Below are 27,127 nucleotides of genomic sequence, written 5' to 3'. Positions count from 1 at the left end.
TAAATAATTTTCCCGCTGTTGGTAAGATGTCAAACTAGTCTGCTTTTTGTGCTGTGCCACATATTCACAGTCTGTCCACGTTGCACAGGTTTGAAATGAGTGACATCAGAAGAATAGGGATTGTCTGTGTCATTCAGTTTCTGACAAATCACTCAAATGAAAACCCTCTGACGTCCTTTGTATGGAACAAATGAAAAGATGTCCTACAAAGTTGAAAGTACACACCTGTGAATAGCGTAATGCCCCTTTCCCGTCGCGGTCGTGTTTATCTATGATGTCATGACGCTGCCCGGCTGACCTCGCTCTGCTCCTTGTTGGTGCAGCTCCCCGGTCGCACCATGCTGACCGGTCTGTTCCGCGCGCACGGCCTCCTGGTGGCCTCCCACCCATGGGAGGTGATCGTGGGCACGGTCACCCTCACCATCTGCATGATGTCCATGAACATGTTCACCGGCAACGACCAGATCTGCGGCTGGAACTTCGACTGCCCCAAGACGGAGGAGGTGAGTGGACGGATGTCTTGTTATTTGTGGCGGTGCAGTTTTAAACTATAGACTTAGGGCTCATGTCACACTTTAGTAGTGACATAGCAGGGTTCTATACGGTCATGGAAAACCTGTAAAAGTCATGTACATGTGTTATATTCATGTGTTCATGACGTTCATTTACGCTTTGTATTCTCATTGTTAGTTTAAATACTATATTTTCTTGCTTTTTCAGGTTTACACCCAGATTTCACAAAATGTTTGGTCATGGAAATCAGGTTTAAAGTCATGGAAATCATTGGTCAAAATGTGTATGAACCCTGTGATAGTAATAATAATAACAATACACTTTATTTTTATGGCCTTTTTCAATTGCAAATCTTACAAATTGCTTTGCAAAGTAGAAATGGCAGCCAAAGAATGATACAAAATCATTTAAAATTGTTAAAAAACGTATAAAACATTGAGCAGAAAAGCAACATAGGAGGAAAACAAAGCAAAATAAGAAGAACATATGAATACTACTAACCTCACAGCTCTGACGTAGTGCCCTCATATCAAAATTAATATGCATTGTCATGACCAACGGCGACAAATCCTGCAACACATAATTTCGGAACGTAGAGCCATAACTCAAGGGATGAAAGTCAGACCGAAACATCTCCACGACTACGGGATGGATTAACACGGAACTCGGTGCAGACGTTCACCGGTTAGTCACCTGACTTCTAATCGTCTTCATCGGTTTGCTGGCGACTTCTCGGCAACGACAAGCCTCCAGGAAGTTACGGCTCCCGGCCAAGAAATAGTCCGGCACATAACTAGCCTCCCTAAAAAATCCAGAAGTGAGTGTCTGTTTACAGGTTAATCATCAGCTAGCTGTTACCCGCCGGTCTTAAAGGGCCAGTGTGTCGCATTTTTGTAACATCTATTATAAGAAATGGTAAATCATATTTATAACTATGTTTTCATTTGTGTATAATCAACTGAAAATGTAGAGTTGTTGTGTTTTCCTCTTTCACGGAGTCCGCCATGTTTCTACAGAAGCCCAGAAAGGACAAACCAAACACTGGCTCTAGAGAGAGCCTTGCGCATTTTCACATTACCTGAAGGCCACCGTAGTTCTGCGTGCAAAGCGTGGCGCCGCTAGCCGCTAGCCGCCGTCCGTGATGGTAAAGAATGGCGAACAGCGGTTTCGCTCTCGTCGGCTAACGTCAATCGGCCGCTCGTAGCCACCGAGTCCCGCACACCGGCCCTCTAAGACTTTGTGCCAGGCTAAGCTAACGCGTCGTAGCTTCAGCAACAGACACGAGAGTGGTATCAATCTGAACTTCGTCCGAGCATTTCCCAAAATGCCTTCTAGTCTTCCTCTGGTCATCATCCACTCACCGTACATTTATATGATCTGTGACCTTGCCACTGATCATATTTTCCTCTCTCTTTTTTTTTACAGCAAATTCTGAGCAGTGACATCATCATCCTGACCATCACACGCTGCATCGCCATCGTCTACATTTACTTCCAGTTCCAGAACTTGAGACAGCTGGGGTCCAAATACATTTTAGGTAAAATATTATGCCACGATGTTTTTAAGCTGCTGCGGATCTCCTGGCGGTAGCGGCGGTTTTTAACCAGCCCTGACTTCCTCTCTCTTAGGCATCGCTGGCCTTTTCACCATATTCTCCAGCTTCGTTTTCAGCACGGTGGTCATTCACTTCCTCGATAAAGAGCTCACGGGCCTCAAGTAAGAGCTCACTTCTGCATGCACACTGTCCTTTAGTTTTGACCTCTGTTGAGAAACAACTCATTGCTCATTGCTCTGTCCCGTCCTCCAGCGAGGCCTTGCCCTTCTTCCTGCTTCTCATCGACCTCTCCAAAGCCTGCGCCCTCGCCAAGTACGCCTTGAGCTCCAGCTCTCAGGTAAAATATCTGCTCACCATATTGCAGTCCAGCCCTGACTGAGGGTTCTTAAGGTCATGGAAAACCTGGAAAAGTTTTTAAAATGGTTATTTCCAGGCCTGGAAAAGTCCGTGAAAAAAGTAAAATCCCAAAAGTTTAGTAAAAGTCATGTGAATGTGTTATATTCATGTGTTCATGACGTTCATTTACGCTGAGTTTGAAATAATGAATATGCTTTTAAAAGAAAGACACTCAAAATATAAGCAGGCATACATACAGGCATCTATATAAATGTTTATTCTTTTAATCAAACTATTGTCTCATTCATTTGAGTCATTTAAGGTTTACTGTATGCTTTGTGTTCTCATTGTTAGTTTAAATACTACATTTACTCACTTTTTACTGTTTACACCCAGATTTCACTAAATGTTTGTAATGGAAATTTGGTTTAAAGTCATGGAAAAGTCATGGAATTTGGTTTAAAATCGTGGAAAAGTCATGTAATCCATTGGTCAGAATGTGTGTGAACCCTGCTGACTGAGCGCTGTCACCTTTTCAGGATGAAGTGAGGGACAACATCGCCCGTGGCATGGCGGTCCTGGGACCCACCTTCACTCTGGACGCCCTGGTGGAGTGCTTGGTGATCGGAGTGGGAACCATGTCAGGTACTTGCTGCCATTGGGGAGTTTTCCCTCGCGTCATTAAACCATGACATCACCGCTGGGTGTGTCGACCTCACAGAACAATGGCGGTTGCTCTTTAATCCTCTGAGCCCCCGAGCAGTTTCAGGGCGTCACGTTAAACCTGCTGTGACCTCATTTTACATCTGCGATACACAAGTCCTACACCTCTGAGGAAACATGTGCAATCATGGCTGGAAGTAGAGATGTAGTTGTGATGTAACTTGTACTATGTCAAATGGATTTGTGTTATACGTGACATCGTGAGCACCCAGCTGCCGTGCAAAGTACGAGTTTTAATGCCATGAAGGTAAATAAAAAGAAGAGAAATCTGGAATCTGGGTGACTGTCAGTCCCAGCCGAGTCATTCATGGCTTCATATTTGCGTGGAATGTTTACAAAATATATTTTTTTAATACAGAATCTGCTCAGTGCAGTGATTTTCATGAAATGTCTGTATTTTAAACTTCGATCCGGTTACATTTCCTGATTGGTCTCACATGATGCGTTCAATGACCGTTGGAATGTATGCATTCCGATGATAATGTCTGTTTTGACAGTTTCAGTCAATAATAACTGGTGTAATTTCGGCGTTAAAAACATGCTTTTCTTCAGGATCGCTAGTTTGAGGATCGCTTCATTTTGGAGTCTTTGACACGCGAGTTACAACACCGGTCGAGTCTGCTCAGCTTTCCAGCTGTATGCAGTGGCGGAGCAGTGGCTTTTGGTTTGGTAATCCTGCTGACATGGCTGCCACCTCTCATGTGAGTGTCTTGTGTCTTCTCAGGTGTGCGGCAGTTGGAGATCATGTGCTGCTTCGGCTGCATGTCGGTCTTGGCCAACTACTTTGTGTTCATGACTTTCTTCCCAGCCTGCGTCTCACTGGTGCTGGAGGTAAGGGTCCAGTGTGTGTGTGTGTGTGTGTGTGTGTGTCTGTGTGTGTGTGTGTGTGTATGTGTGTTAATGTCCGTTGTTTTTTGCTCGTGCAGTTGTCCCGTGACAGTCAGGAGGGTCATCCCATCTGGCAGCTGAGCCACTTCTCCAGAGTCATGGAGGAGGAGGAAGACAACAAACCCAACCCGGTGACCCAGAGAGTCAAGATGATCATGGTAACGCGCCTCTTCCTTTTTATTTCAACATAAAAAAAAAAGTTAGCATTTCAACACCACCGTGACCTCTGACCTCCGCTCTGCCTGCAGTCTCTGGGCCTGGTGATGGTTCACGCCCACAGCCGATGGATCGCCGAGCCCTTGTCCACCACACTGGGCGTCCCGCAGGTCGGCATGGAGCTCGACCACCTCTCGCCCCGCAGGATCGACCCGGAGAGACCGCTGTGGCACTTCTACCTCACTAGGTGAGGCTGGCCATGTGCTACCCCGACTTTCCTGCTGCCTTGTCACGCGTGTTCTTCAGAAATGAATGCTATGCATCAAAGGTGAACTGAAAACTGCCTTAGACTTGCATTCTCTCTCCTGACCACCAGGGGGTGACTCCTCTGGTTGTATAGAAGTAAATGCTTCATGCGTTTAAGCTGCATTCTCTCTACCGACCACCAGGGGGCGACTCCTCTGGTTGTATAGAAGTCTATTATTCATGTGTTAAAGCTGCATTCTCTCTACTGGCCACCAAGGGGACGACTCCTCTGGTTGTATAGAAGTATATGCTTCATGCGTTAAAGCTGCATTCTCTCTCCTGACCACCAGGGGGTGACTCCTCTGATTGTATAGAAGTATATGCTTCATGTGTTAAAGCTGCATTCTCTCTCCTGACCACCAGGGGGAAACTCCTCTGGTTGTATAGAAGTCTTTGCTTCGTGCGTTAAAGCTGCATTCTCTCCCCTGACCACCAGGGGTGACTCCTCTGGTTGTATAGAAGTCTATCTTCTGAAATCTCATCTAAAACCACGTTATTGTGCCCCTCCCCACTACAGGATGTTAACCATGGACATAGAGCAGGTGATCTGTCTGGCTTTGGCCCTGCTGCTGGCCATCAAGTACATCTTCTTCGAGCAGGCGGAGATGGAGTCCACGCTGTCGCTGAAGAACCCCATCACCATGTCCGCCCCGACCCTGACCCCACGGCGGCCCACCGAGACCTGCTGCAGGACGGAGCCGTGCCCCCCCCCGCCCCCTGACCCCCGCACCCACCCAGAGCCCGGCTGCCCCGGCACCTTCCATCAAGGCCGAGAGAGGTGCGTCTGATGCCGGTGGACTTGAAGAAGGACTCGAGTAGCTCCGTGGTCTCCAACCTCTGCTTTGTTTCCTCAGACGAGGTCATCCGGCCCTTGTCCGCCCCGGCCTCTGAACCCCGGCCTAAGAGCTTCTTCGTGGCGGGGGAGGCAGAGGAGGGGCTCAAGTCCGAGACGGATCAGCCGAGCCTCCCCCCGAAGCCCAGAGACCTGGTCGAGTGCGTGGCCGTCCTCAACAACCCCGAGGTGAGACACCACATCCGCCTCCCGAGCTCCCTAACCTTTTAAAACTGTAAACCATAGCTTGTTTTATGAAAAGAAGCCCCAAACTGCTGTATTTGGATGTATTGAACACCATGAGTAATATACAAAGTGAAATATATGGTTTGGTACATGAGAACATTCAAATAGCACCAATGGGCCCATTGCACTCCTCGCCTGAATGTTCTCTGTTCTAAACCCTCTCTAACTTAGTTCTGCTTCACTTTTTCAAAGTCAACCTTTGCAGAGAGAATGTTCACATATTGAGCTATGATTTGGGTTAGAGAATGTTCACATATTGAGCTATGATTTGGGTTAGAGAATGTTCACATATTGAGTTATGATTTGGGTTAGAGAATGTTCACATATTGAGCTATGATTTGGGTTAGAGAATGTTCACATATTGAGCTATGATTTGGGTTAGAGTTGGACCTTACAGCTGCATCATTTCAAAGAAATAATCATCCTGAAAGTGATTTTTTTTATAGGCGGACCTGAAACCTTTTCATTTGTTTCTGTGTGTCTTCTTCATTTACTCTTAACCAGTAACATATAGACTGATAGTTACACATCTGAACAAATCTCACATGTGTACCTTTTATTATAACACCAACATTATTCAAATAGCCCTAGTGGTTGCAGAGAAACACCCTTTTTAGTTTGGGGATGACATTTTCGAGGAAAGGGCCTAAAATAGGTGTCTGTTCTCTTGGTTAAGGTGTCTTGTTTCGGTTTTCGAGGCGGTTGTGTGATTCACCTGCGTCGTAATGAGCTTAGTCGCTCCACTCTCTCTCTCCAAGGCTGAACCAATTAGAGCGTGACGCCAGCAGAAAAGACTCTTGCTCTGATCCCGGCTCCCCAGGGCCTCGCAGACGAGACGTAAATCCGCCGACTGCTGCAGAATCCCCTCAAAGGAATTACAGCCATTGCTCATGAAATGAATTTGCTCACACGCAGCAGGCCTGTAATTGAACAAATAACTCCACTGTCGCTTGCGCCGACATATAGAACGTCTATCGATCGCCTCCGCTGCTTTTCAGCACCCGGGACAGCTCCACAGTGACCACACACTCACACACACTCACACACACTCTGTACGCACAACAAGCTACAATAACTCATCATAATTCATGCTGATGCAAAGTGAATAATGTGAGATTAATATTCCTTATTTAATGAGCTGTTGGGCTAAAGAATATAGAAAAAACAACAACAAACCCGCAGCAAATACTTGTTAACATTACGTGACAGTTTGTGATCAATAAGTAGTTTTTATCGTCAAAAACCACTGCAACCCTGTGAAACCACTTTACTGAAACACACACACGCACTTACTCACTCACACACATACACACACTCATACACATGCACAAACACTTGCACACGCACATACACACACACAAAAACACACACAGGCACTCACTCACTCACACATACACACGCACACACACTCGCTCACACACACACTCACAAACCCTCACACACACACACACACGCAGTCACACAAACACACTCACAAACACACTCTCACACACACGCACTCTCACAGTCACACAAACACACACGCACATACACAAAAACACACACACAAACACACACACACACACTCACACACACACACACACACACACACACAATCCTGTGTGAAACCACTCTATTGAAACAAGACACCGTGTTATGATGGATCCTGGAGTTGAAGAGATTAATTTTTTTAATCTTCGAATCTTAAAGTTAGGTTCCAGTCCCAAGAGGGATTTAAATCAATTCCTTCACATTGGAGATTGATTTAAAGATGGCTGTCATGATATTATTGGTTCGCACGAGCTTAAGTAACATGCTATTTTGTGTTTGACGGGATGAAAATGGTTGGGTGTTGGTATAAGAATAGTTTGGACATTCACTGTGAGTCTCAGTGAGTCACTGCATGCCTTGCGTCCTGCAGCTGGGCGCTGGTTTCCTGAGCGACGCCGAGGTGATGCAGCTGGTGAACTCCAAACACATCCCATCATACAAGCTGGAGGCCGTGATGGAGCGACCAGAAAGGGGCGTGGCCATCCGCAGACAGATCATCTCCTCCAAGCTGCCCTCTCCGTCTGCGCTGTCCAGCCTGCCGTACGCCGACTACGACTACTCCAAGGTGAACACACACACACACACACACACACACACACACACGTGTGGCCCTCTGCTTCCTGTCTTGACCTCATCTCCGTGTCTCCAGGTGATGGGAACCTGCTGTGAGAACGTGATTGGCTACATCCCCGTGCCGGTGGGCGTGGCCGGGCCGCTGCACCTGGATGGGAAGCAGTTCCAGGTTCCCATGGCAACCACGGAGGGCTGCTTGGTGGCCAGCACCAACCGGGGATGTCGAGCGATCGCTGTGAGTGTCCGATGTATTGTGAAGCATATGCTTCTATACAACCAGAGGAGACGCCCCTGATGGTTAGGAGAGAAAATGCAGCTTTAACACATGAAGCATAGACTTCTATACAAAGAAAAATGTGTTTCAAAAGAGAAAGTTCCCATTAATCCAGAGTGTATTCTCGTGCTAACGTGCTAACATGCTAACATGTGCTGTCTCTGACTCGCCGTCAGCTGGGAGGCGGAGCCAACTGCCGCATCCTGGCCGACAGCATGACCCGAGGGCCCGTCGTGAAGCTGCCCTCTGCCTGCCAGGCCGCGGAGGTCAAGGCCTGGCTGGAGAGCACCGACGGGTTTCAGGCCGTCAAAGAGGCTTTCGACGGCACCAGCAGGTGAATACAGCACCTGACCCGGTTGTGTGTCTGTCTGCACGGAGTTCTCGTGTGAACAGAGCCCTGTTGGTTGCTGTTGGCAGGTTTGCTCGGCTCCAGAAGCTGCTGGTGGGTCTGGCTGGGAGAAACCTCTACATCCGCTTCCATTCCAAGACGGGCGACGCCATGGGGATGAACATGATCTCTAAGGTAACGGTTAAGACGGGACACGCGTGTGGTTTCCTGCCCTCAGGGCGTTTTAGCGTGACCTAGCGTCTTCAGTTTTGAAAAATCACAATTCTCATTTTCAGGAGAAGGGAAAAAAAGACTTTGAATTGTGTTTTTTCAAAACTAAAACTGTGCTATCTCCTCATCCAGAGTTCCGATTTAATTCATTTAAATTGCTAAAATACTGTAGCCCTTGTGAGAAGAGACGTGTGTTTTAATAATTCCGTAAACTCCTTAAAATGACTAAGCGATTATAACGTTTCACTAAAACATTCAAGATGTGCAGCATTACTCTGTGGGTTGATGGGAAGGCACCGAACTATAAAATTAACAAAACTCTGGGAGCAATCGAGGAGTCATTTTTTGGGAATCTTGCTCAGACTCTTGACTTTTGATCATATTTATAAGATAAGTTTAAACCTAATAAGGGCACCCTAGGGTGGAGCTAAAGGACCGTTTGTCTGCCTGCAGGGTACGGAGCAGGCTCTGAGTCGACTGCAGCAGCAATTCCCAGAGCTGCAGGTGGTGGCGGTCAGCGGGAACTTCTGCACCGACAAGAAACCGGCCGCCATCAACTGGATCGAAGGCCGGGGAAAGTCCGCCGTGTGCGAGGCCACCATCCCCGCTAAAGTGGTCCGAGAGGTAGGAGGAAGATTCAACTGTCGCCATCTTTGTTTCAACTGTCGCAATCTTTGTTTCAACTGTCGCCATCTTTGTTTCAACTGTCGCCATCTTTGCTTCAACTGTCGCCATCTTTGCTTCAACTGTCTCCATCTTTGTTTCATCTGTCACCATCTTTGCTTCAACTGTCGCCATCTTTGTTTCATCTGTCACCATCTTTGCTTCAACTGTCTCCATCTTTGCTTCAACTGTCTCCATCTTTGTTTCATCTGTCACCATCTTTGTTTCAACTGTCGCCATCTTTGTTTCAACTGTCGCCATCTTTATTTAACTGTCGCCATCTTTGTTTCAACTGTCGCCATCTTTGTTTCAACTGTCGCCATCTTTGCTTCAACTGTCGCCATCTTTGTTTCAACTGTCGCCATCTTTGTTTCAACTGTCGCCATCTTTGTTTCAACTGTCGCCATCTTTGCTTCAACTGTTGCCATCTTTGTTTCAACTGTCGCCATCTTTGTTTCAACTGTCGCCATCTTTGTTTCAACTGTCTCCATCTTTGTTTCATCTGTCGCCATCTTTGTTTCAACTGTCGCCATCTTTGTTTCAACTGTCTCTATCTTTGTTTCCTCTGTCGCCATCTTTGTTTCAACTGTCGCCATCTTTGTTTCAACTGTCTCCATCTTTGTTTCATCTGTCGCCATCTTTGTTTCAACTGTCGCCATCTTTGTTTCAACTGTCGCCATCTTTGTTTCAACTGTCGCCATCTTTGCTTCAACTGTCTCCATCTTTGTTTCATCTGTCACCATCTTTGCTTCAACTGTCTCCATCTTTGCTTCAACTGTCTCCATCTTTGTTTCATCTGTCACCATCTTTGTTTCAACTGTCGCCATCTTTGTTTCAACTGTCGCCATCTTTGTTTCAACTGTCGCCATCTTTGTTTCAACTGTTGCCATCTGTAAATGTGGTTGGAACGGACATTGATATTAGGAAGGTAGCTCGCCATCCAAGTTGTGTATCGTAATATTTTGTCACGTTGCCCCATCAAAGCTTTCCCAACCTGTTTTTTAATGGAAAGCTAGTCAGCTAGTCAGCTTGATTTCACGTTAGCTAACGTTTTTGTGGGTTGTGTATTGGCGTTAAAGTTCTGCTACAGTTCAGACTTGCTCGGGACGTCACCTTTTACACCACTTGTGAGTTTGTTGGTATGCATTTGATCGCCTGGTTCAAATCCAGGAAGTTCTGACAGGCCAACAATATGTTATACGAGTAGTGCAGCTCCTTTACGTAAGATCTCAGTATGTAGCCTAGTGTGTGTGGTCGACAAAGAGAGAGAGAGAGAGAGAGAGAGAGAGAGAGAGAGAGAGAGAGAGAATGCGCTTACTGGGAACAGGTGTCTGGATCCACAAGGACGTAACCTGTAAAGTCTGGCTTCCACATCGTGACCCGCTTGTCGCTGTGCCGCAGGTGTTGAAGACGTCGACGGCCGCTCTGGTGGAGGTGAACATCAGTAAGAACCTGGTGGGCTCGGCCATGGCGGGCAGCATCGGCGGCTTCAACGCCCACGCAGCCAACCTGGTGGCCGCCATCTACATCGCCTGTGGACAGGTACGGTGGGGCCGTCGCACGGCGGGTCAGTTTCACATGTAGTGGTGTGTTCCCTGTGGTAACATGTGTGTGTGTGTGTGTGTGTGTGTGTGTCCTGCAGGATCCGGCTCAGTCCGTGGGCAGCAGTAACTGCATCACCCTCATGGAGGCCTCAGGGCCCACGGGGGAGGATCTGTACATCACCTGCACCATGCCCTCCATCGAGCTGGGGACCGTAGGGGGAGGAACCAGCCTGGGCCCCCAGCAAGCCTGTCTCCAGGTACACACACATATACACACACACACACACACACACACATATATATATATATATACACACACACACACACATATATATATATATATATAGACATACACATACACATACAGAGAGACACACGCACACGCAGACACACACACACATAGAGACATACATATACAGAGAGACACACACACACACGCAGACACACACAGACACATAGAGACGCAGACACACACACACGCAAACACACACACGCAGACACATAGAGACGCAGACACACACACACACAGACACATAGAGACATACACAGACAGAGACACACGCAGACACACACACACACACGCAGACACACACACACACGCAGACACAGAAACACACATAGAGACATGCATATACAGAGAGACACACACACACACGCACACACACGCAGACACACACACACACACAGACACAGACACATAGAGACGCAGACACACACACACACACACACGCAGACACAGAAACACACATAGAGACATACATATACAGAGAGACACACACGCACACACACGCAGACACACACACACACATAGAGACATACATATACAGAGAGACACACACACACACGCACACACACGCAGACACACACACACACAGACACAGACACATAGAGACGCAGACACACACACACACACACACGCAGACACAGAAACACACATAGAGACATACATATACAGAGAGACACACACACACACACACGCGCACACACACGCAGACACACACACACACAGACACAGACACATAGAGACGCAGACACACACACATACACACACGCAGACACAGAAACACACATAGAGACATACATATACAGAGAGACACACACACACACGCACACACACGCAGACACACACACACACAGACACAGACACATAGAGACGCAGACACACACACATACACACACGCAGACACAGAAACACACATAGAGACATACATATACAGAGAGACACACACACACACGCACACACACGCAGACACACACACACAGACACAGACACATAGAGACGCAGACACACACACACACACACACGCAGACACAGAAACACACATAGAGACATACATATACAGAGAGACACACACGCACACACACGCAGACACAGACACATAGAGACGCAGACACACACACGCGCAAACACACACACGCAGACACATAGAGACATACACAGACAGAGACACACACACACACACACACACGCAGACACATAGAGACGCAGACACACACACACACAGACACATAGAGACATACACAGACAGAGACACACACAGACACACACACACACACGCAGACACATAGAGACGCAGACACACACACACACACAGACACATAGAGACAGACACAGACAGAGAGACACACACGCCAAAATAAATACAACAACTCATATTTCCTGGAATGAACGCTGTGTGTGTGTGTGTGTGTGTGTGTGTGTGTGTGTGTGTGTGTGTGTGTGTGTGTGTGTGTGTGTGTGTGTGTGTGTGTGTGTGTGTTTGTGTGTGCGTGTGTGTGTGTGTGTGCAGATGCTGGGTGTGCAGGGAGCCTGTCACGACTGTCCCGGGGACAACGCCCGGCAGCTGGCCCGGGTCGTGTGCGCCACCGTTCTGGCCGGAGAGCTCTCCCTGATGGCGGCTCTGGCTGCCGGCCACCTGGTCAAGAGTCACATGACACACAACAGGTGAGCGCAGAGGAGCCTCCATCTATAGATGTTACTGACACAAACACCAATACATAAAAGATAGGCCAACACATTGAAGATCATGAGTGCTGTCAGTACTACACACTGTTGTCAATTACTTCTTTAATTGATTATATTTATTTTAGATTAGTTTCCTTTAATTTATCAAAAGGATGAGGTCTTGAAGGAGAACTAGCAAATGTCAAAAAATCACAACATCGCCTCCAAAGGTCTTGGGAGCTACAGCGAAAAGATCGTTTTAATTTAATTAGATAAAGAATATATTCAGGGTTCTTACGGTCATGGAGAACCTGGAACAGTCATGGAGTTTTAAAATGGTTATTTCCAGGCCTGGAAAAGTCCTTGAAAAAAATAAAATCCCAAAAGTTTAGTAAAAGTCATGTAAATGTGTTATATTCATGTGTTCATGTCGTTCATTTACGCTGAGTTTGATATAATGAATATGTTTTTAAAAGAAAGACGCTCAAAATATAAGCAGGCATACATACAGGCATCTATATAAATGTTTATTCTTTTAATCAAACTATTGTCTCATTCATTTGTGTCATTTAAGGTTTACTGTATGCTTTGGATTCTCATTGTTAGTTTAAATACTACATTTACTCACTTTTTACTGTTTACACCCAGATTTCACTAAATGTTTGTAATGGAAATTTGGTTTAAAGTCATGGAAAAGTCATGGAGATTTGGTTAAAACTTTTAACCAAATCTCCATGACTTTTAAACAAATTTTCAGGACTTTTAACTTAAAAGTCCTGAAAATGTGTTTAAAAGTCATGGAATTTGTTTAAAAGTCATGGAAATTTGTTTAAAAGTCATGGAATTTGTTTAAAAGTCATTAAAAAGTCATGGAATTTGGTTAAAAGTCATGGGAATTTGGTTAAAAGTCATGGGAATTTGGTTAAAAGTCATAGGAATTTGGTTAAAAGTCATGGAATTTGGTTAAAAGTCATGAAAAAGTTATGGAATTTGTTTAAAAGTCATGGAATTTGGTTAAAAGTCATGGAAATGTGTTTAAAAGTCATGGACATTTGGTTAAAGTCATGGAAAAGTCATGGAATTTGGTTAAAAGTCATGCAAAAGTTATGGAATTTGGTTAAAAGTCATGGAATTTGGTTAAAAGTCATGCAAAAGTTATGGAATTTGGTTAAAAGTCATGGAATTTGGTTAAAAGTCATGCAAAAGTTATGGAATTTGGTTAAAAGTCATGGAAATTTGTTTAAAAGTCATGAAAAAGTTATGGAATTTGGTTAAAAGTCATGCAAAAGTTATGGAATTTGGTTAAAAGTCATGGAATTTGGTTAAAAGTCATGGAAATTTGGTTAAAAGTCATGGAATTTGGTTAAAAGTCATGGAAATTTGGTTATAAGTCATGAAAAACTTATGGAATTTGGTTAAAAGTCATGGAAATTTGGTTAAAGTCATGCAAAAGTTATGGAATTTGGTTAAAAGTCATGAAAAAGTTATGGAATTTGGTTAAAAGTCATGGAAAAGTTATGGAAATTTGGTTAAAAGTCATGGAATTTGGTTAAAAGTCATGAAAAAGTCATGGAAACCCATTGGTCAGGTATGAACCCTGCTTATCACCAGTGTGAACAGGAGACTGATCTAACTGTTCCGTCTGCAGATCCAAGGTGAACCTCCAGGAGACTCCAGGAACCTGCACCAAGAGGGCCTCCTGAGGGCCCGGCCTCCTGAGGGCCCGGCCTCCTGAGGGCCCGGCCTCCTGAGGGCCCGTCCTCCTGAGGGCCCGTCCTCCTGAGGGCCCGTCCTCCTGAGGGCCCGGCCTCCTGAGGGCCCGGCCTCCTGAGGGCCCCGGTTACCTGACGGAGCAGTAGACAATGTGAAGGGACTAATCATTCATCAAGACCTCCGGCGTCTTCCACGTGCTTTCAAAGGGACACTGGAGTTTATTAATTTTCTATTTCACGGGGCTCCGAGCAGAGCAGCTAATTACTTCTGTCTTCTTTTACTTCCACATGTGAGAATGCATGGACACTTTGGGTTCAAATGAAATATTTCCGCTGCCAACAATCGAAATGCTGCCGACCACGGACTCTTCCTCATGTCACGTCTTCGTCGGTGTGTGTGTGTGTGTTTGCGAAGCTAACGAGGGCGCGCGGCGTACCGGTCGTGAGACCGAGTTTCAGCCAGAGGCGAGACGGATTTAACGGAATGAATACATGAATGATTGATTGTCTGGATCCAAGAGGCACTTTAAAACCGAGACGGCAAGCCTCACCCAAAAGTGCTGAGTTCATTTCCCGAGGAGGACAAAATCAAGGAGGAAGATGAATAAATAATGCGCCAGGGGCTTGTACTGCTAAGGGGACCGCGCGACAAAGTCTTTAGCTCGTTCATGTTGGGATTAAACTGTACCATCATCATAAAGAAACAAAACCAGTGGCTCAACAGAACCCCCAAAAATGACTTTGAAGAGCAGAGTTTAAGATACGCGTGTGCGTGTGCATTCCATCACACTGTCTGCTTTTAATCACGCGATGTCGTCGCTGTGCGCTGATGCTAACAGTCCGCATTTTAAAGTAAATTACGCCTCGTTCCCACGTAGCTCTGCGTACGAAAGTGAGTCAGCTGGTTCCATTCGGGGGGTTCGTCGAAGAAATACAATCTCTTGCAATCGGGTTTGTCATAAACCGGATGCAGTTAGCATGATGTGCTATCTTTCTCTTAGCATGAAATGCTATCATGAAACATCAACATGAAGCGCTATCTTCCTGTGGAATTAGCTTAACTATTAACCGCTCTGTGAAAGTTCGACGGCACATTTAGCGAACATTGCTAGCATGCTAGCTGTGTAATGTATAGACAGCATTGCACGCGTAGCGGTCTGTACATCTTTTAAAAAAAATACAAAATATCTTCAAAGTGGCAAAGAAACGAACAAAATTAGCTTATATACAACCGGAGGAGTCGCCCCCTGGTGGTCAGAAGGAATGCAGCTTTAACACATGAAGCATAGACTTCTATACAACCAGAGGAGTCACCCCCTGGTGGTCAGTAGAGAGAATGCAAGTTTAACACATGAAGCATAGACTTCTATACAACCAGAGGAGTTACCTCCCTGTGGTCAGGAGAGAGAATGCAGCTTTAACACATGAAGCATAGACTTCTATACAACCAGAGGAGTTACCTCCCTGTGGTCAGGAGAGAGAATGCAGCTTTAACACATGAAGCATAGACTTCTATACAACCAGAGGAGTCGCCCCCTGGTGGTCAGGAGAGAGAATGCAGCTTTAACACATGAAGCATAGACTTCTATACAACCAGAGGAGTTACCTCCCTGTGGTCAGGAGAGAGAATGCAGCTTTAACACATGAAGCATAGACTTCTATACAACCAGAGGAGTCGCCCCCTGGTGGTCAGGAGAGAGAATGCAGCTTTAACACATGAAGCATAGACTTCTATACAACCAGAGGAGTCACCCCCTGGTGGCCAGAAGAAAGAATGCACGTAAAAAAATACAAAATATCTTCAAAGCGGCAAAACAACAGACAAAAATAGCTTTGAACACTAGGGGGTGACCTCCGTATAAATACCGCGTGCCGAGCCACCGACACACAGGCGAACCGTGGAAAACGAGGAGTTGGCGCTTGGAAATGCATTGTGGGTAAAAGTGAAGTCAGTGATGATGAGTCTCCTTTTTGTAACAGTGGATGGCAAATATTTTGGATATATATTTTGTAATAAACACAAACGGACTTTGCAAACGACAGGTTGTGCTGTTTTTTTGATTCACGCCCCGCGTCACAAATTGCACGTAAACCAGAAACGTATGGAATTCACGACGAACGGGACAGCGAACGCACCACGGCCTTGGGGGTGGATCCATCTCTCCTGTTCGTGCCCGACTCCGTGGAGCTCGTCGTTATTGATCACCGCTGATTGTCTCCTGGGGAAAGCGAGCCGCACATGAAGTGGTGTTTATTCATCCGTGTTGGGTAATGTATTATAATATAATATAACACACATTGATGCATTCAAATAAACAATAAAAAAATGAATCAAACTGCAACTACTTTTCTTGTTCAGGGATGCATTTATAATAAATAAACACAATACACGTTTAATACATTTAGTAATGTACCACGTTCATTATTAAATGATATAATAAATGCTTATTTTGCTTATTTGCATACACATATGCAATGTGTATTAATATATTATTATTATATTATACACACACACACGCAGACACATAGAGACCTACACAGACAGAGAGACACACACAAACGCACACACACCATAATTAATACAACGCATAATTCCTGTCATAATAAACGCTGAATGAATTATTCATTATTTATCGTTGCAGTTTAGGATGAACGTGGTTCTTTACGACACATTTTTGCATCACATTTATTCTCCTAAATAACTGCTGAGCAGTTCATTCTCTGGTGCTTCTTCTTGTTCTTATTTAAAGTTTCACAACTTACATTATGTTCCATTAAACTTCAGTTTGTAATATTTAAATTGTTTTAATTGACAACCTAACTAATTCACTACACATTTAAAGTGGAATAGGGAAAAATGCAGCTCTGTTTCCCTCACATAACATGTGACTGTTCACAGCAGGGTTCATACACATTCTGACCGATGGATTTCCATGACAAACATTTAGTGAAATCTGGGTGTAAACAGTAAAAAGTGAGTAAATGTAGTATTTAAACTAACAATGAGAATACAAAGCATACAGTAAACCTTAAATGACTCAAATGAATGAGACAATAGTTTGATTAAAAGAATAAACATTTATATAGATGCCTGTATGTATGCCTGCTTATATTTTGAGTCTTTCTTTTAAAAGCATATTCATTATTTCAAACTCAGCGTAAATGAACGGCATGAACACATGAATATAACACATTTACATGACTTTTACTAAACTTTGGGGATTTTATTTTTTTCAAGGACTTTTCCAGGCCTGGAAATAACCATTTTAAAACTCCATGACTGTTCCAGGTTTTCCATGACTGTAAAAGAACCCTGTCAGTAACCGGATTACATCAGTCTTTAGGATCAGTTGCAGCCAGACTTAGATCTCGTGTGTGAATCCTCTGCAGGCCGGCTGTGATTTATGAACTACGGTCAGTTAGTGAGAGTTTCACTTGTAATGCGATTACAGCTTTAACTCCACCCTGCCCACTGCGTCCCCTCAGCAGAGGTCTGGGCCAGAGATCCACCACTGATCTCCCAGCGCTCTCCTCACCAGAGACGCTGCCGGCCAATCGGACGAGGGCCCGACCCGTCTCACCGGCTGAGAGGCCACTGATTGGCTGACCGGCTGCAGAGGCAGGGATGATGTGAGAAGTCTGGCCTGCAGCCGGGTGGCAGATATTCTCCTCCAGGTACATTGTGACATGAAGAGGAGGAAGTCGTGGTGGTTTCAGGTGCACATGAAACTGAGACTGACTTTGTGATGCTTTCGCTTCTCTTTGCAGTTACTTTGTGTCTCTTTTGGTCGCTTTGTATCTCTTTGTAATATGTTCTTTGTCTTTTTGTTACGGATATATAAATATATATATATATATATATATATATATATATATATATATATATATATATATATATATATGTGTGTGTGTGTGTGTGTGTGTGTGTATGTATGTTTGTGTATATGCATGTTTGTGTATATGCACCCAAACAAATATGTATACACACACACATATATATATATATATATATATATATATATATATATATATATATATATATATATATTTATATATCCGTAACAAAAAGACAAAGAACATATTACAAAGAGATACAAAGCGACCAAAAGAGACACAAAGTAACTGCAAAGAGAAGCGAAAGCATCACAAAGTCAGTCTCAGTTTCATGTGTATGTTTTTGTGTATACATATCTATCTATCTATATATATATATATATATATATATATATATATATATATATATATATATATATATATATATATATATATATCTATATACTGTATACGTATATATATGTGTGTGTATATATATATATATATATATATATGTATATATATATATATATATGTATATATATATATATATATATATATATATATATATATATATATATATATATGTATCATTTGTGTGTATATCTGTGTGTGTGTGTAATAAAGTGATTGACCATTTTTTATCCTGTGTCATTTTATATATATATATATATATATATATATATATATATATATATATATATATATATATATATATATATACAGATACAGATACAGTATATATATATATAAACAAATATATATGTATATGTTTATATGTATACATATATCTATCTATTTATATATATATATATATATATATATATATATATATATATATATATATATATGTGTGTATATATATATATATATATCATTTGTGTGTATATCTGTGTGTGTGTGTGTGTGTGTGTAATAAAGTGATTGACCATTTTTTATCCTGTGTCATTATATATATATATATTTTTTTTTTTTTTCCTAAACCTGGAACGAATGAAATAAATAAAAAGAAAAGAATAAGAAGTGGAGGAGACCAAGAAGAAGAAGAAGAAGAAGAAGAAGAAGAAGAAGAAGAAGAAGAAGAAGAAGAAGAAGAAGAAGAAGAAGAAGAAGAAGAAGAAGAAGAAGGGTTTACCCTCCCATCCACCAGGTGGCAGTGTGGCTATTGAACGTTAGGTTGCGCTTTACCAAAACACACGAAGAAGAAGAAGAAGCAAAACAAGGCAGAGGAGAGCGGCGCGAGCTCGGCGCACTACCACCATGTTTTCTTTCACTAAGACGCGTTGTATTTATGCGCACGTGACATGTCAGCTCGCGAACACGCGCGCGCTCAGCACGCTGACTCCGCAGGGCACGAGGAGCCTGTTCCACCAGGTAACCTTAGCGTACCAGCTGCTGGCGGCTAGCGACGCTAGCTCACGGCGTCACTGAGCGCACGATGGCGGTTGCGTCATATGTCATAGCTCACGAGCTGTGTGTGTGTGTGTGTGTGTGTGTGTGTGTGTGTGTGTGTGTGTGTGTGTGTGTGTGTGTGTGTGTGTGTGTGTGTGTGTGTGTGTGTGTGTGTGAGAGAAAACAGTGTGTGTGAGTGAGTGACAAAAGAGTGTGTGTGTGTGTGTGAGTGAGTGACAAAAGAGTGTGTGTGTGTGAGTGAGTGAGTGAGTGAGAAAACAGTGTGTGTGTGTGAGTGTGAGAGAGAGAGAGAAAAAAAGAGTGTGTGTATGTGAGAGAGTGAGTGTTTGTGTGTGTGTGTGTGTGTGTGTGCGCGCGAGAGAGAGTGTGTGTGTTTGTATGTGAGTGTGTGTTTGTATGTGAGTGAGTGAGTGTGTGTGAGAGAGTGAGTGTGTGTGAGTGAGTGAGTGTGTGTGTGTGAGTGAGTGTTTGAATGTGTGTGTGCGAGAGAGTGTGTTTGAGTGTGTGTGTATGTGAGAGAGTGAGTGTTTGTATGTATGTGAGTGTGTGAGAGAGAGAGAGAGAGAGAGAGAGAGAGAGAGAGAGAGAGAGAGAGAGAGTGTGTGTTTGTATGTGAGTGTGTGTGTGTGAGTGAGTGTTTGAATGTGTGTGTTTGTATGTGAGTGTGTGTGTGTGAGTGAGTGTTTGAATGTGTGTGTGCGAGAGAGAGAGTGTGTTTGAGCGTGTGTGTGTGTATGTGAGAGAGTGAGTGTTTGAATGTGTGTGTGTGTGCGAGAGAGAGAGAGTGTGTGTGTGTGTGTGTGTGTGTGAGTGTGTGTGTGTGCGAGAGAGAGAGAGTGTGTGTTTGTATGTGAGAGTGTGTGTTTGAATGTATGTGTGTGTGCGCGCGAGAGAGAGAGAGAGAGAGAGAGAGAGAGAGAGAGAGAGAGAGAGAGAGAGAGAGAGAGAGAGAGAGAGAGAGAGAGAGAGAGAGAGAGAGAGAGAGAGAGAGAGAGAGAGAGTGTGTGTGTGTGTGTGTGAGAGAGTGTTTGAATGTGTGTGTGTGTGTGTGTGTGTGTGTTGACCCGCATCTTAACGGTATTCAATATTCCAGCTCAGGAGTTTGTCTCACCTGACGACTCGTCCGCTCACCTCTCTGCGTCTCGACCGTCAGCCTCCAAGCAAAGTGAGTTCTGTTCTGCTTCTGACCAGAGAGGAAATAACTCATCTCCATGCTGTCGTCTGGCATGACGGTGACTCGTGGTCGTTGTTGTTTCCCCTCAGAGGTTGCAGAGCAGAGTGGGCGGAGTCAGCTGGAGGAGGAGCTTCCACCTGACGCCGCTCCGGCTGGAGGAACCCGCCGCTGTGCCGACCAGGTGAGCCGCGCCTTCGTGGTCTCGGCATCGCCAGTCCTGAGTTGAACGTTTTTAAACTTGTGTGTGTGTGTGTGTGTGTGTGTGTGTGTGTGTGTGTGTGTCCTCTACAAGTGAGCTGTCTGAAGCCGCGTATGACAAGCTGGCCGAGGAGACGCTGGACGCCCTGACCGACTACTTTGAGGACCTGATGGATGAAGCCTTCACTGGATCCGAATACGACGTTGTGTACTCCGTAAGTCTGTTGCATTCTCTCTTCTGACCACCAGAGGGAGACTCCTCTGGTTGTATAGAAGTCTATTCTTCATGTGTTAAAGCTGCATTCTCTCTCCTGACCACCAGGTGGCGACTCCTCTGGGTGTATAGAAGTATATGCTTCATGTGTTAAAGCTGCATTCTCTCTTGACCACCAGGGGGCGACTCCTCTGGTTGTATAGAAGTATATGCTTCATGTGTTGAAGCTGCATTCTCTCTCCTGACCACCAGGGGGTGACTCCTGTGGTTGTATAGAAATATATGCTTCATGTGTTAAAGCTGCATTCTCTTTCCTGACCACAGGGAGGTGACTCCTCTGGTTGTATAGAAGTCTATGCTTCATGTGTTAAAGCTGCATTCTCTTTACTGACCACCAGGGGGTGACTCCTCTGGTTGTATAGAAGTGAGTTTATGTCTAACGACTTGCTACAGTTACATCATAGTTTTATTGCCTTCATCTGAACGTCTCATGCTTCTGGAAACCTTCGCCGTGTAAAACCATATTCTTTCAATCAAAAGCGGATTCGGTTATAAAAGAAGAGAAAAGGAGCAGTTTTCTGATGATTGTAAAAAGAAAAGGAGGTGGATCAGCAGCTGTTGGTCGTCACGCCTCTCTGGGCTCCGTTGCCTCTTCGATTTCTCACCCGGTAGATTCGACACGCTTTGGAGCCCAAAAGCTCTCATTGCGACCGGAGGCTGGAACACTAACTCTCAGAGATGGAGACGGAGACGAGGACAGGAAGCCAGGACCGAGGGACAGGAAGTGAGGACCGAGAGACAGGAAGTCAGGGACAGGAAGCCAAGACCGAGGGACAGGAAGTGAGGACCGAGGGACAGGAAGCCAGGGAAAGGAAGCCAGGACCGAGGGACAGGAAGTGAGGACCGAGGGACAGGAAGTCAGGACCGAGGGACAGGAAGCGAGGACCGAGGGACAGGAAGTCAGGGACAGGAAGCCAGGACCGAGGGACAGGAAGTGAGGGACAGTAAGTGAGGACCGAGGGACAGTAAGTGAGGACCGAAGGACAGGAAGTCAGGGACAGGAAGCCAAGACCGAGGGACAGGAAGCCAAGACCGAGGGACAGGAAGTGAGGACCGAGAGACAGGAAGCCAGGGACAGGAAGCGAGGACCGAGGGACAGGAAGCGAGGACCGAGGACCGAGGGACAGGAAGCGAGGACCGAGGGACAGGAAGCGAGGGACAGGAAGCGAGGACCAAGGGACAGGAAGCGAGGGACAGGAAGTCAGGGACAGGAAGCCAGGAGCGACGGGAAGTCGGGACCGAGGGACAGGAAGCCAAGGACGGGAAGTCGGCACCGAGGGACAGGAAGTGAGGACCAAGGGACAGGAAGTGAGGACCGAGAGACAGGGAGTCAGGGACAGGAAGCGAAGACCGAGGGACAGGAAGTGAGGACCGAGGGACAGGAAGCCAGGGACAGGAAGCCAGGACCGAGGGACAGGAAGTGAGGACCGAGGGACAGGAAGTCAGGGACAGGAAGCGAGGACCGAGGGACAGGAAGCCAGGGACAGGAAGCGAGGACCGAGGGACAGGAAGCATGGACCGAGGGACAGGAAGCGAGGGACAGGAAGCATGGACCGAGGGACAGGAAGCAAGGACCGAGGGACAGGAAGCGAGGGACAGGAAGCGAGGACCGAGGGACAGGAAGCGAGGGACAGGAAGTCAGGGACAGGAAGCCAGGACCGAAGGACGGGAAGTCGGGACCGAGGGACTGGAAGTCGGGACCGAGGGACGGGAAGTCAAGACCGAGGGACAGGAAGTCAGGGACAGGAACTCGGGACCGAGGGACGGGAAGTCGGGACGGGAAGTCGGGACCGAGGGACAGGAAGCCAGGGACGGGAAGTCGGCACCGAGGGACAGGAAGTGAGGACCAAGGGACAGGAAGTGAGTACCGAGAGACAGGGAGTCAGGGACAGGAAGCGAAGACCGAGGGACAGGAAGTGAGGACCGAGGGACAGGAAGCCAGGACCGAGGGACAGAAAGTGAGGACCGAGGGACAGGGAGTCAGGGACAGGAAGCGAAGACCGAGGGACAGGAAGCGAGGACCGAGGGACAGGAAGCCAGGGACAGGAAGCGAGGACCGAGGGACAGGAAGCATGGACCGAGGGACAGGAAGCGAGGGACAGGAAGCATGGACCGAGGGACAGGAAGCAAGGACCGAGGGACAGGAAGCGAGGGACAGGAAGCGAGGACCGAGGGACAGGAAGCGAGGGACAGGAAGTCAGGGACAGGAAGCCAGGACCGAAGGACGGGAAGTCGGGACCGAGGGACGGGAAGTCAAGACCGAGGGACAGGAAGTCAGGGACAGGAAGACGGGACCGAGGGACAGGAAGTCAGGACCGAGAGACAGGAAGTCAGGGACAGGAAGTCAGGACCGAGGGACAGGAAGTCAGGACCGAGAGACAGGAAGTCAAGACCGAAGGACAGGAAGTCAGGGACAGGAAGACGGGACCGAGGGACAGGAAGTCTGTCAGTCATAAGATTTGCTCTGGGACGTCCACGCTGTGGATCCACGTGACCGTTACCGTCCTGTCTCTTTATTTTTTTCCAGCCGTCTTCACCGTCAGTGGTCCACAAGAGGTTGATTAAGTGTGTGTGTGTGTGTGTGTGTGTGTGTGTGTGTGTGTGTGTGTGTGTGTGTGTGTGTGTGTGTGTGTGTGTGTGTCTCTAATCGTTTTGGTTGGAAAGCGGCTGTCTCTGCGGGCTCTGACTGATTGGCCTGTGTTCCAATCTTGGCAGCTCGCCCTCTTTTTCAACTAGCTGCAGTGACACATGGGGCCATAAAACACACACACACACACACACACACACACACACACACACACACACACACACACACACACACACACACACACACACACACAGCAGAATCAAGAGATGATGGGTGTGTTGTTCATGTTCTTGCCGTGTGTTGTTCATGTTCTTGCTGTGTTGTTCGTGTTCTTGCTGTGTTGTTCATGTTCTTGGCGTGTGTTGTTCGTGTTCTTGGCGTGTGTTGTTCGTGTTCTTGGCGTGTGTTGTTCATGTTCTTGCTGTGTTGTTCATGTTCTTGGCGTGTTGTTCATGTTCTTGGTGTGTTGTTCATGTTCTTGGCGTGTGTTGTTCATGTTCTTGGCGTGTGTTGTTCGTGTTCTTGGCGTGTGTTGTTCATGTTCTTGGCGTGTGTTGTTCATGTTCTTGGCGTGTGTTGTTCGTGTTCTTGGTGTGTGTTGTTCGTGTTCTTGGCGTGTGTTGTTCGTGTTCTTGGCGTGTGTTGTTCGTGTTCTTGGCGTGTGTTGTTCATGTTCTTGGCGTGTGTTGTTCATGTTCTTGGCGTGTGTTGTTCATGTTCTTGGCGTGTGTTGTTCGTGTTCTTGGCGTGTGTTGTTCGTGTTCTTGGCGTGTGTTGTTCATGTTCTTGGCGTGTGTTGTTCATGTTCTTGGCGTGTGTTGTTCGTGTTCTTGGCGTGTGTTGTTCGTGTTCTTGGCGTGTGTTGTTCATGTTCTTGACGTGTGTTGTTCGTGTTCTTGGCGCGTGTTGTTCATGTTCTTGGCGTGTGTTGTTCATGTTCTTGGCGTGTTGTTCATGTTCTTGGCGTGTTGTTCATGTTCTTGGCGTGTTGTTCATGTTCTTGGCGTGTGTTGTTCATGTTCTTGGCGTGTGTTGTTCATGTTCTTGGCGTGTTGTTCATGTTCTTGCCGTGTGTTGTTCATGTTCTTGGCGTGTTGTTCATGTTCTTGGCGTGTTGTTCATGTTCTTGGCGTGTGTTGTTCATGTTCTTGGCGTGTTGTTCATGTTCTTGCCGTGTGTTGTTCATGTTCTTGGCGTGTTGTTCATGTTCTTGCCGTGTTGTTCATGTTCTTGGCGTGTTGTTCATGTTCTTGCCGTGTGTTGTTCACGTGCAGAGTGGAGTGCTGACGGTGAACCTGGGCAGAGACCACGGCACCTACGTGATCAACAAGCAGACGCCCAACAGACAGATCTGGCTTTCTTCTCCCACCAGGTGAGAAACACACACACACACACACACACACACACACACACACACACACACAGCTTTCAGAAGCAGAATGGTAAAAAGCTGTTGATGAGATCAGATTGAACTTTATTAATCCTGAAGGAACTTCTTGAGCCAGAGTTTCATGAATTACCCCAACAGGAGAAAAGTAAAAGGGACGATCATTTTATACTTTTTTGAATGAAAATGATCTGTAAACGGATATTTGTGTTTGGTTTTTATTCTAATAAATAGTTGGGAAAGTTTAAATAAGCTCAAGTTCCACCAGCAGCCAACTTCTCAAAGATAAAACGTTATATTTTATACTTGTGTTTGGTGCCACAGAAGCAGAAGGCAGCGTTTCACACATGAGTTCCCATATTAAAATACAGCGTTTCCAGTTGCAAGTGAACTCAATTTCCCGGCATTTTAGTTATAAAATGTGGTCTGATAAGTCTTCACATTTACTATAATGGACGAGCGCCTGGAATAGTGACATAAAAACAATAGCATGTTTTATTACTATTTATTTATTACCATTTATTTATTTAGATAGTAATTTCTCCTCCTCATCAGATCAGTTATTCCACCTCTGACGCAATAGTAAATAAATACATAAATGTAGGTCATTTCAGAGGTTTCTCTTTTCTTTTTCTTGAATAATAAAGCGGACCGAAGCGCTACGACTGGACGGGGGCGCGCTGGGTTTACGCCCACGACGGGGTGAGCCTCCACCGGCTGCTCTCACGGGAGCTCTCCCTCATCTTCAGCACCAGCATGGACCTGTCGGGGCTGCCCTGCTCCTGAGCTCCTCCACCGGGGGAGACACAGTGTATATATGTGTGTATACATATATATAATGTACCACAACTATAAGTTATCTCTACGTGTTGTTACCTACATGTTCTATGATAATAATATAATGTACATATGTATTTCATGTTTTCATTAAATATTTGAAAAAACAAGGTTTTCTTTTCTTGCCAAACTAAGACGTGGCGCCCGTGTTCCTTAGCCGTTGTTACCAGTTATACCTTCTTTGATTCATTTCTGTCGGACCTGTTTGATGGAGACGGGCGCTTTAAGTGGCTTTTAGTTAGATTTCTTTGTAAATACTTTCTTTATTCAAATGTTTTGATTGAACGAAGGTTGATTTTTAGGATAGAGTTCATTGTTTACTTCTTCCTCTTGTGCGTATGTGGAGGCTAGCCTCAGGTTATTTCTCTTTTATATAACCAAAAAGATCTCAATTTAATCATCAATTAAAATGGCTTTATCTACAGAGCAACACTATATCATTGCATAAACACATGAAGTGTCAGGAAAGCAGTGAAGACGCAGCTTTCTTTATGAATGATTTAATATTAATATACATATCGGCTCCACAAACAGGACTCGTGAGGGCCTGTGCTCTGTGTTTCATATTTTATGACTGAACTTCGTGTCTGTGCTCAAGACCACACGAGTCTGCGTTGTTTTGTCCGTCCTTAAAGCCTGGAGACGTGCTTCCTGTTTGGCTCTTTCACATTAAAAGCTCCAGAGATTGTCTTTTCAGCCCCATTGCCTGACAAAAGTGTTAACAGGAGTCTGGATTAATGTAAATTGCAAGTGTTTTTTTTAAGAGACAGAGCCCTCTAGTGGCCGTTGTAATTATGACGGGAGCAAAGGAAGAAGTCATGTGATGTTATAGAGAGCGACCGTGGAGGGTCGGGGTCACCGAAGCGTCCATTTCCTGTTTCTTACCCACCGTCCATGTTTGTTTCTTCTTAACATGTGTTGGTGGTCACTCCTGAACCTTAACCGAGTGAAACCACGGCAGTAAGATGTGGGAAAAGGAGCGATGAGCCCAACGTTTACCGTTCCCAGGTTTACCAAAGGGCATAATAGGCCCTCATGGGCACCCGTAGGTGCATGTGACGTAATGCAGAAGCAATGACAGATAAACAA

The 27,127-nt window shown here is 45.6% G+C and overlaps 2 protein-coding genes across 2 annotated transcripts; both read left to right on the top strand.

The window, feature by feature from the left end:
• Positions 1 to 338: 338 nt before the first annotated feature.
• LOC306739647 (3-hydroxy-3-methylglutaryl-coenzyme A reductase-like) lies at positions 339 to 16,395 on the top strand (the record flags this gene model as incomplete). The annotated part of the gene is given in 20 exon segments (XM_079221685.1): positions 339 to 503; positions 1,939 to 2,050; positions 2,142 to 2,229; positions 2,321 to 2,405; positions 2,944 to 3,049; positions 3,852 to 3,958; positions 4,054 to 4,173; positions 4,264 to 4,418; positions 4,995 to 5,199; positions 5,201 to 5,255; positions 5,332 to 5,498; positions 7,456 to 7,650; positions 7,735 to 7,893; positions 8,109 to 8,266; positions 8,350 to 8,455; positions 8,945 to 9,115; positions 10,556 to 10,696; positions 10,797 to 10,955; positions 12,489 to 12,643; positions 14,292 to 16,395. Coding segments are annotated over 20 exon segments (2,664 nt in total). The 3' UTR covers positions 14,347 to 16,395.
• Positions 16,396 to 19,379: 2,984 nt separating this feature from the next.
• On the top strand, positions 19,380 to 26,139 carry fxn (frataxin). The gene is made up of 6 exons (XM_079221669.1): positions 19,380 to 19,542; positions 20,675 to 20,746; positions 20,845 to 20,936; positions 21,048 to 21,168; positions 25,089 to 25,186; positions 25,849 to 26,139. Exons 1-6 carry the CDS (start codon positions 19,429 to 19,431, stop codon positions 25,985 to 25,987), a joined length of 636 nt encoding a protein of 211 aa, XP_079077795.1. The 5' UTR covers positions 19,380 to 19,428; the 3' UTR covers positions 25,988 to 26,139.
• Positions 26,140 to 27,127: the final 988 nt, after the last annotated feature.

This window comes from Taurulus bubalis, assembly GCF_910589615.1.
Source record: "Taurulus bubalis genome assembly, chromosome: 8".
Taxonomy (NCBI): Eukaryota; Metazoa; Chordata; class Actinopteri; order Perciformes; family Cottidae; genus Taurulus; species Taurulus bubalis.
Note: the sequence above shows the minus strand (reverse complement) of the source record. Positions and strands in the feature narration are given on the sequence as shown.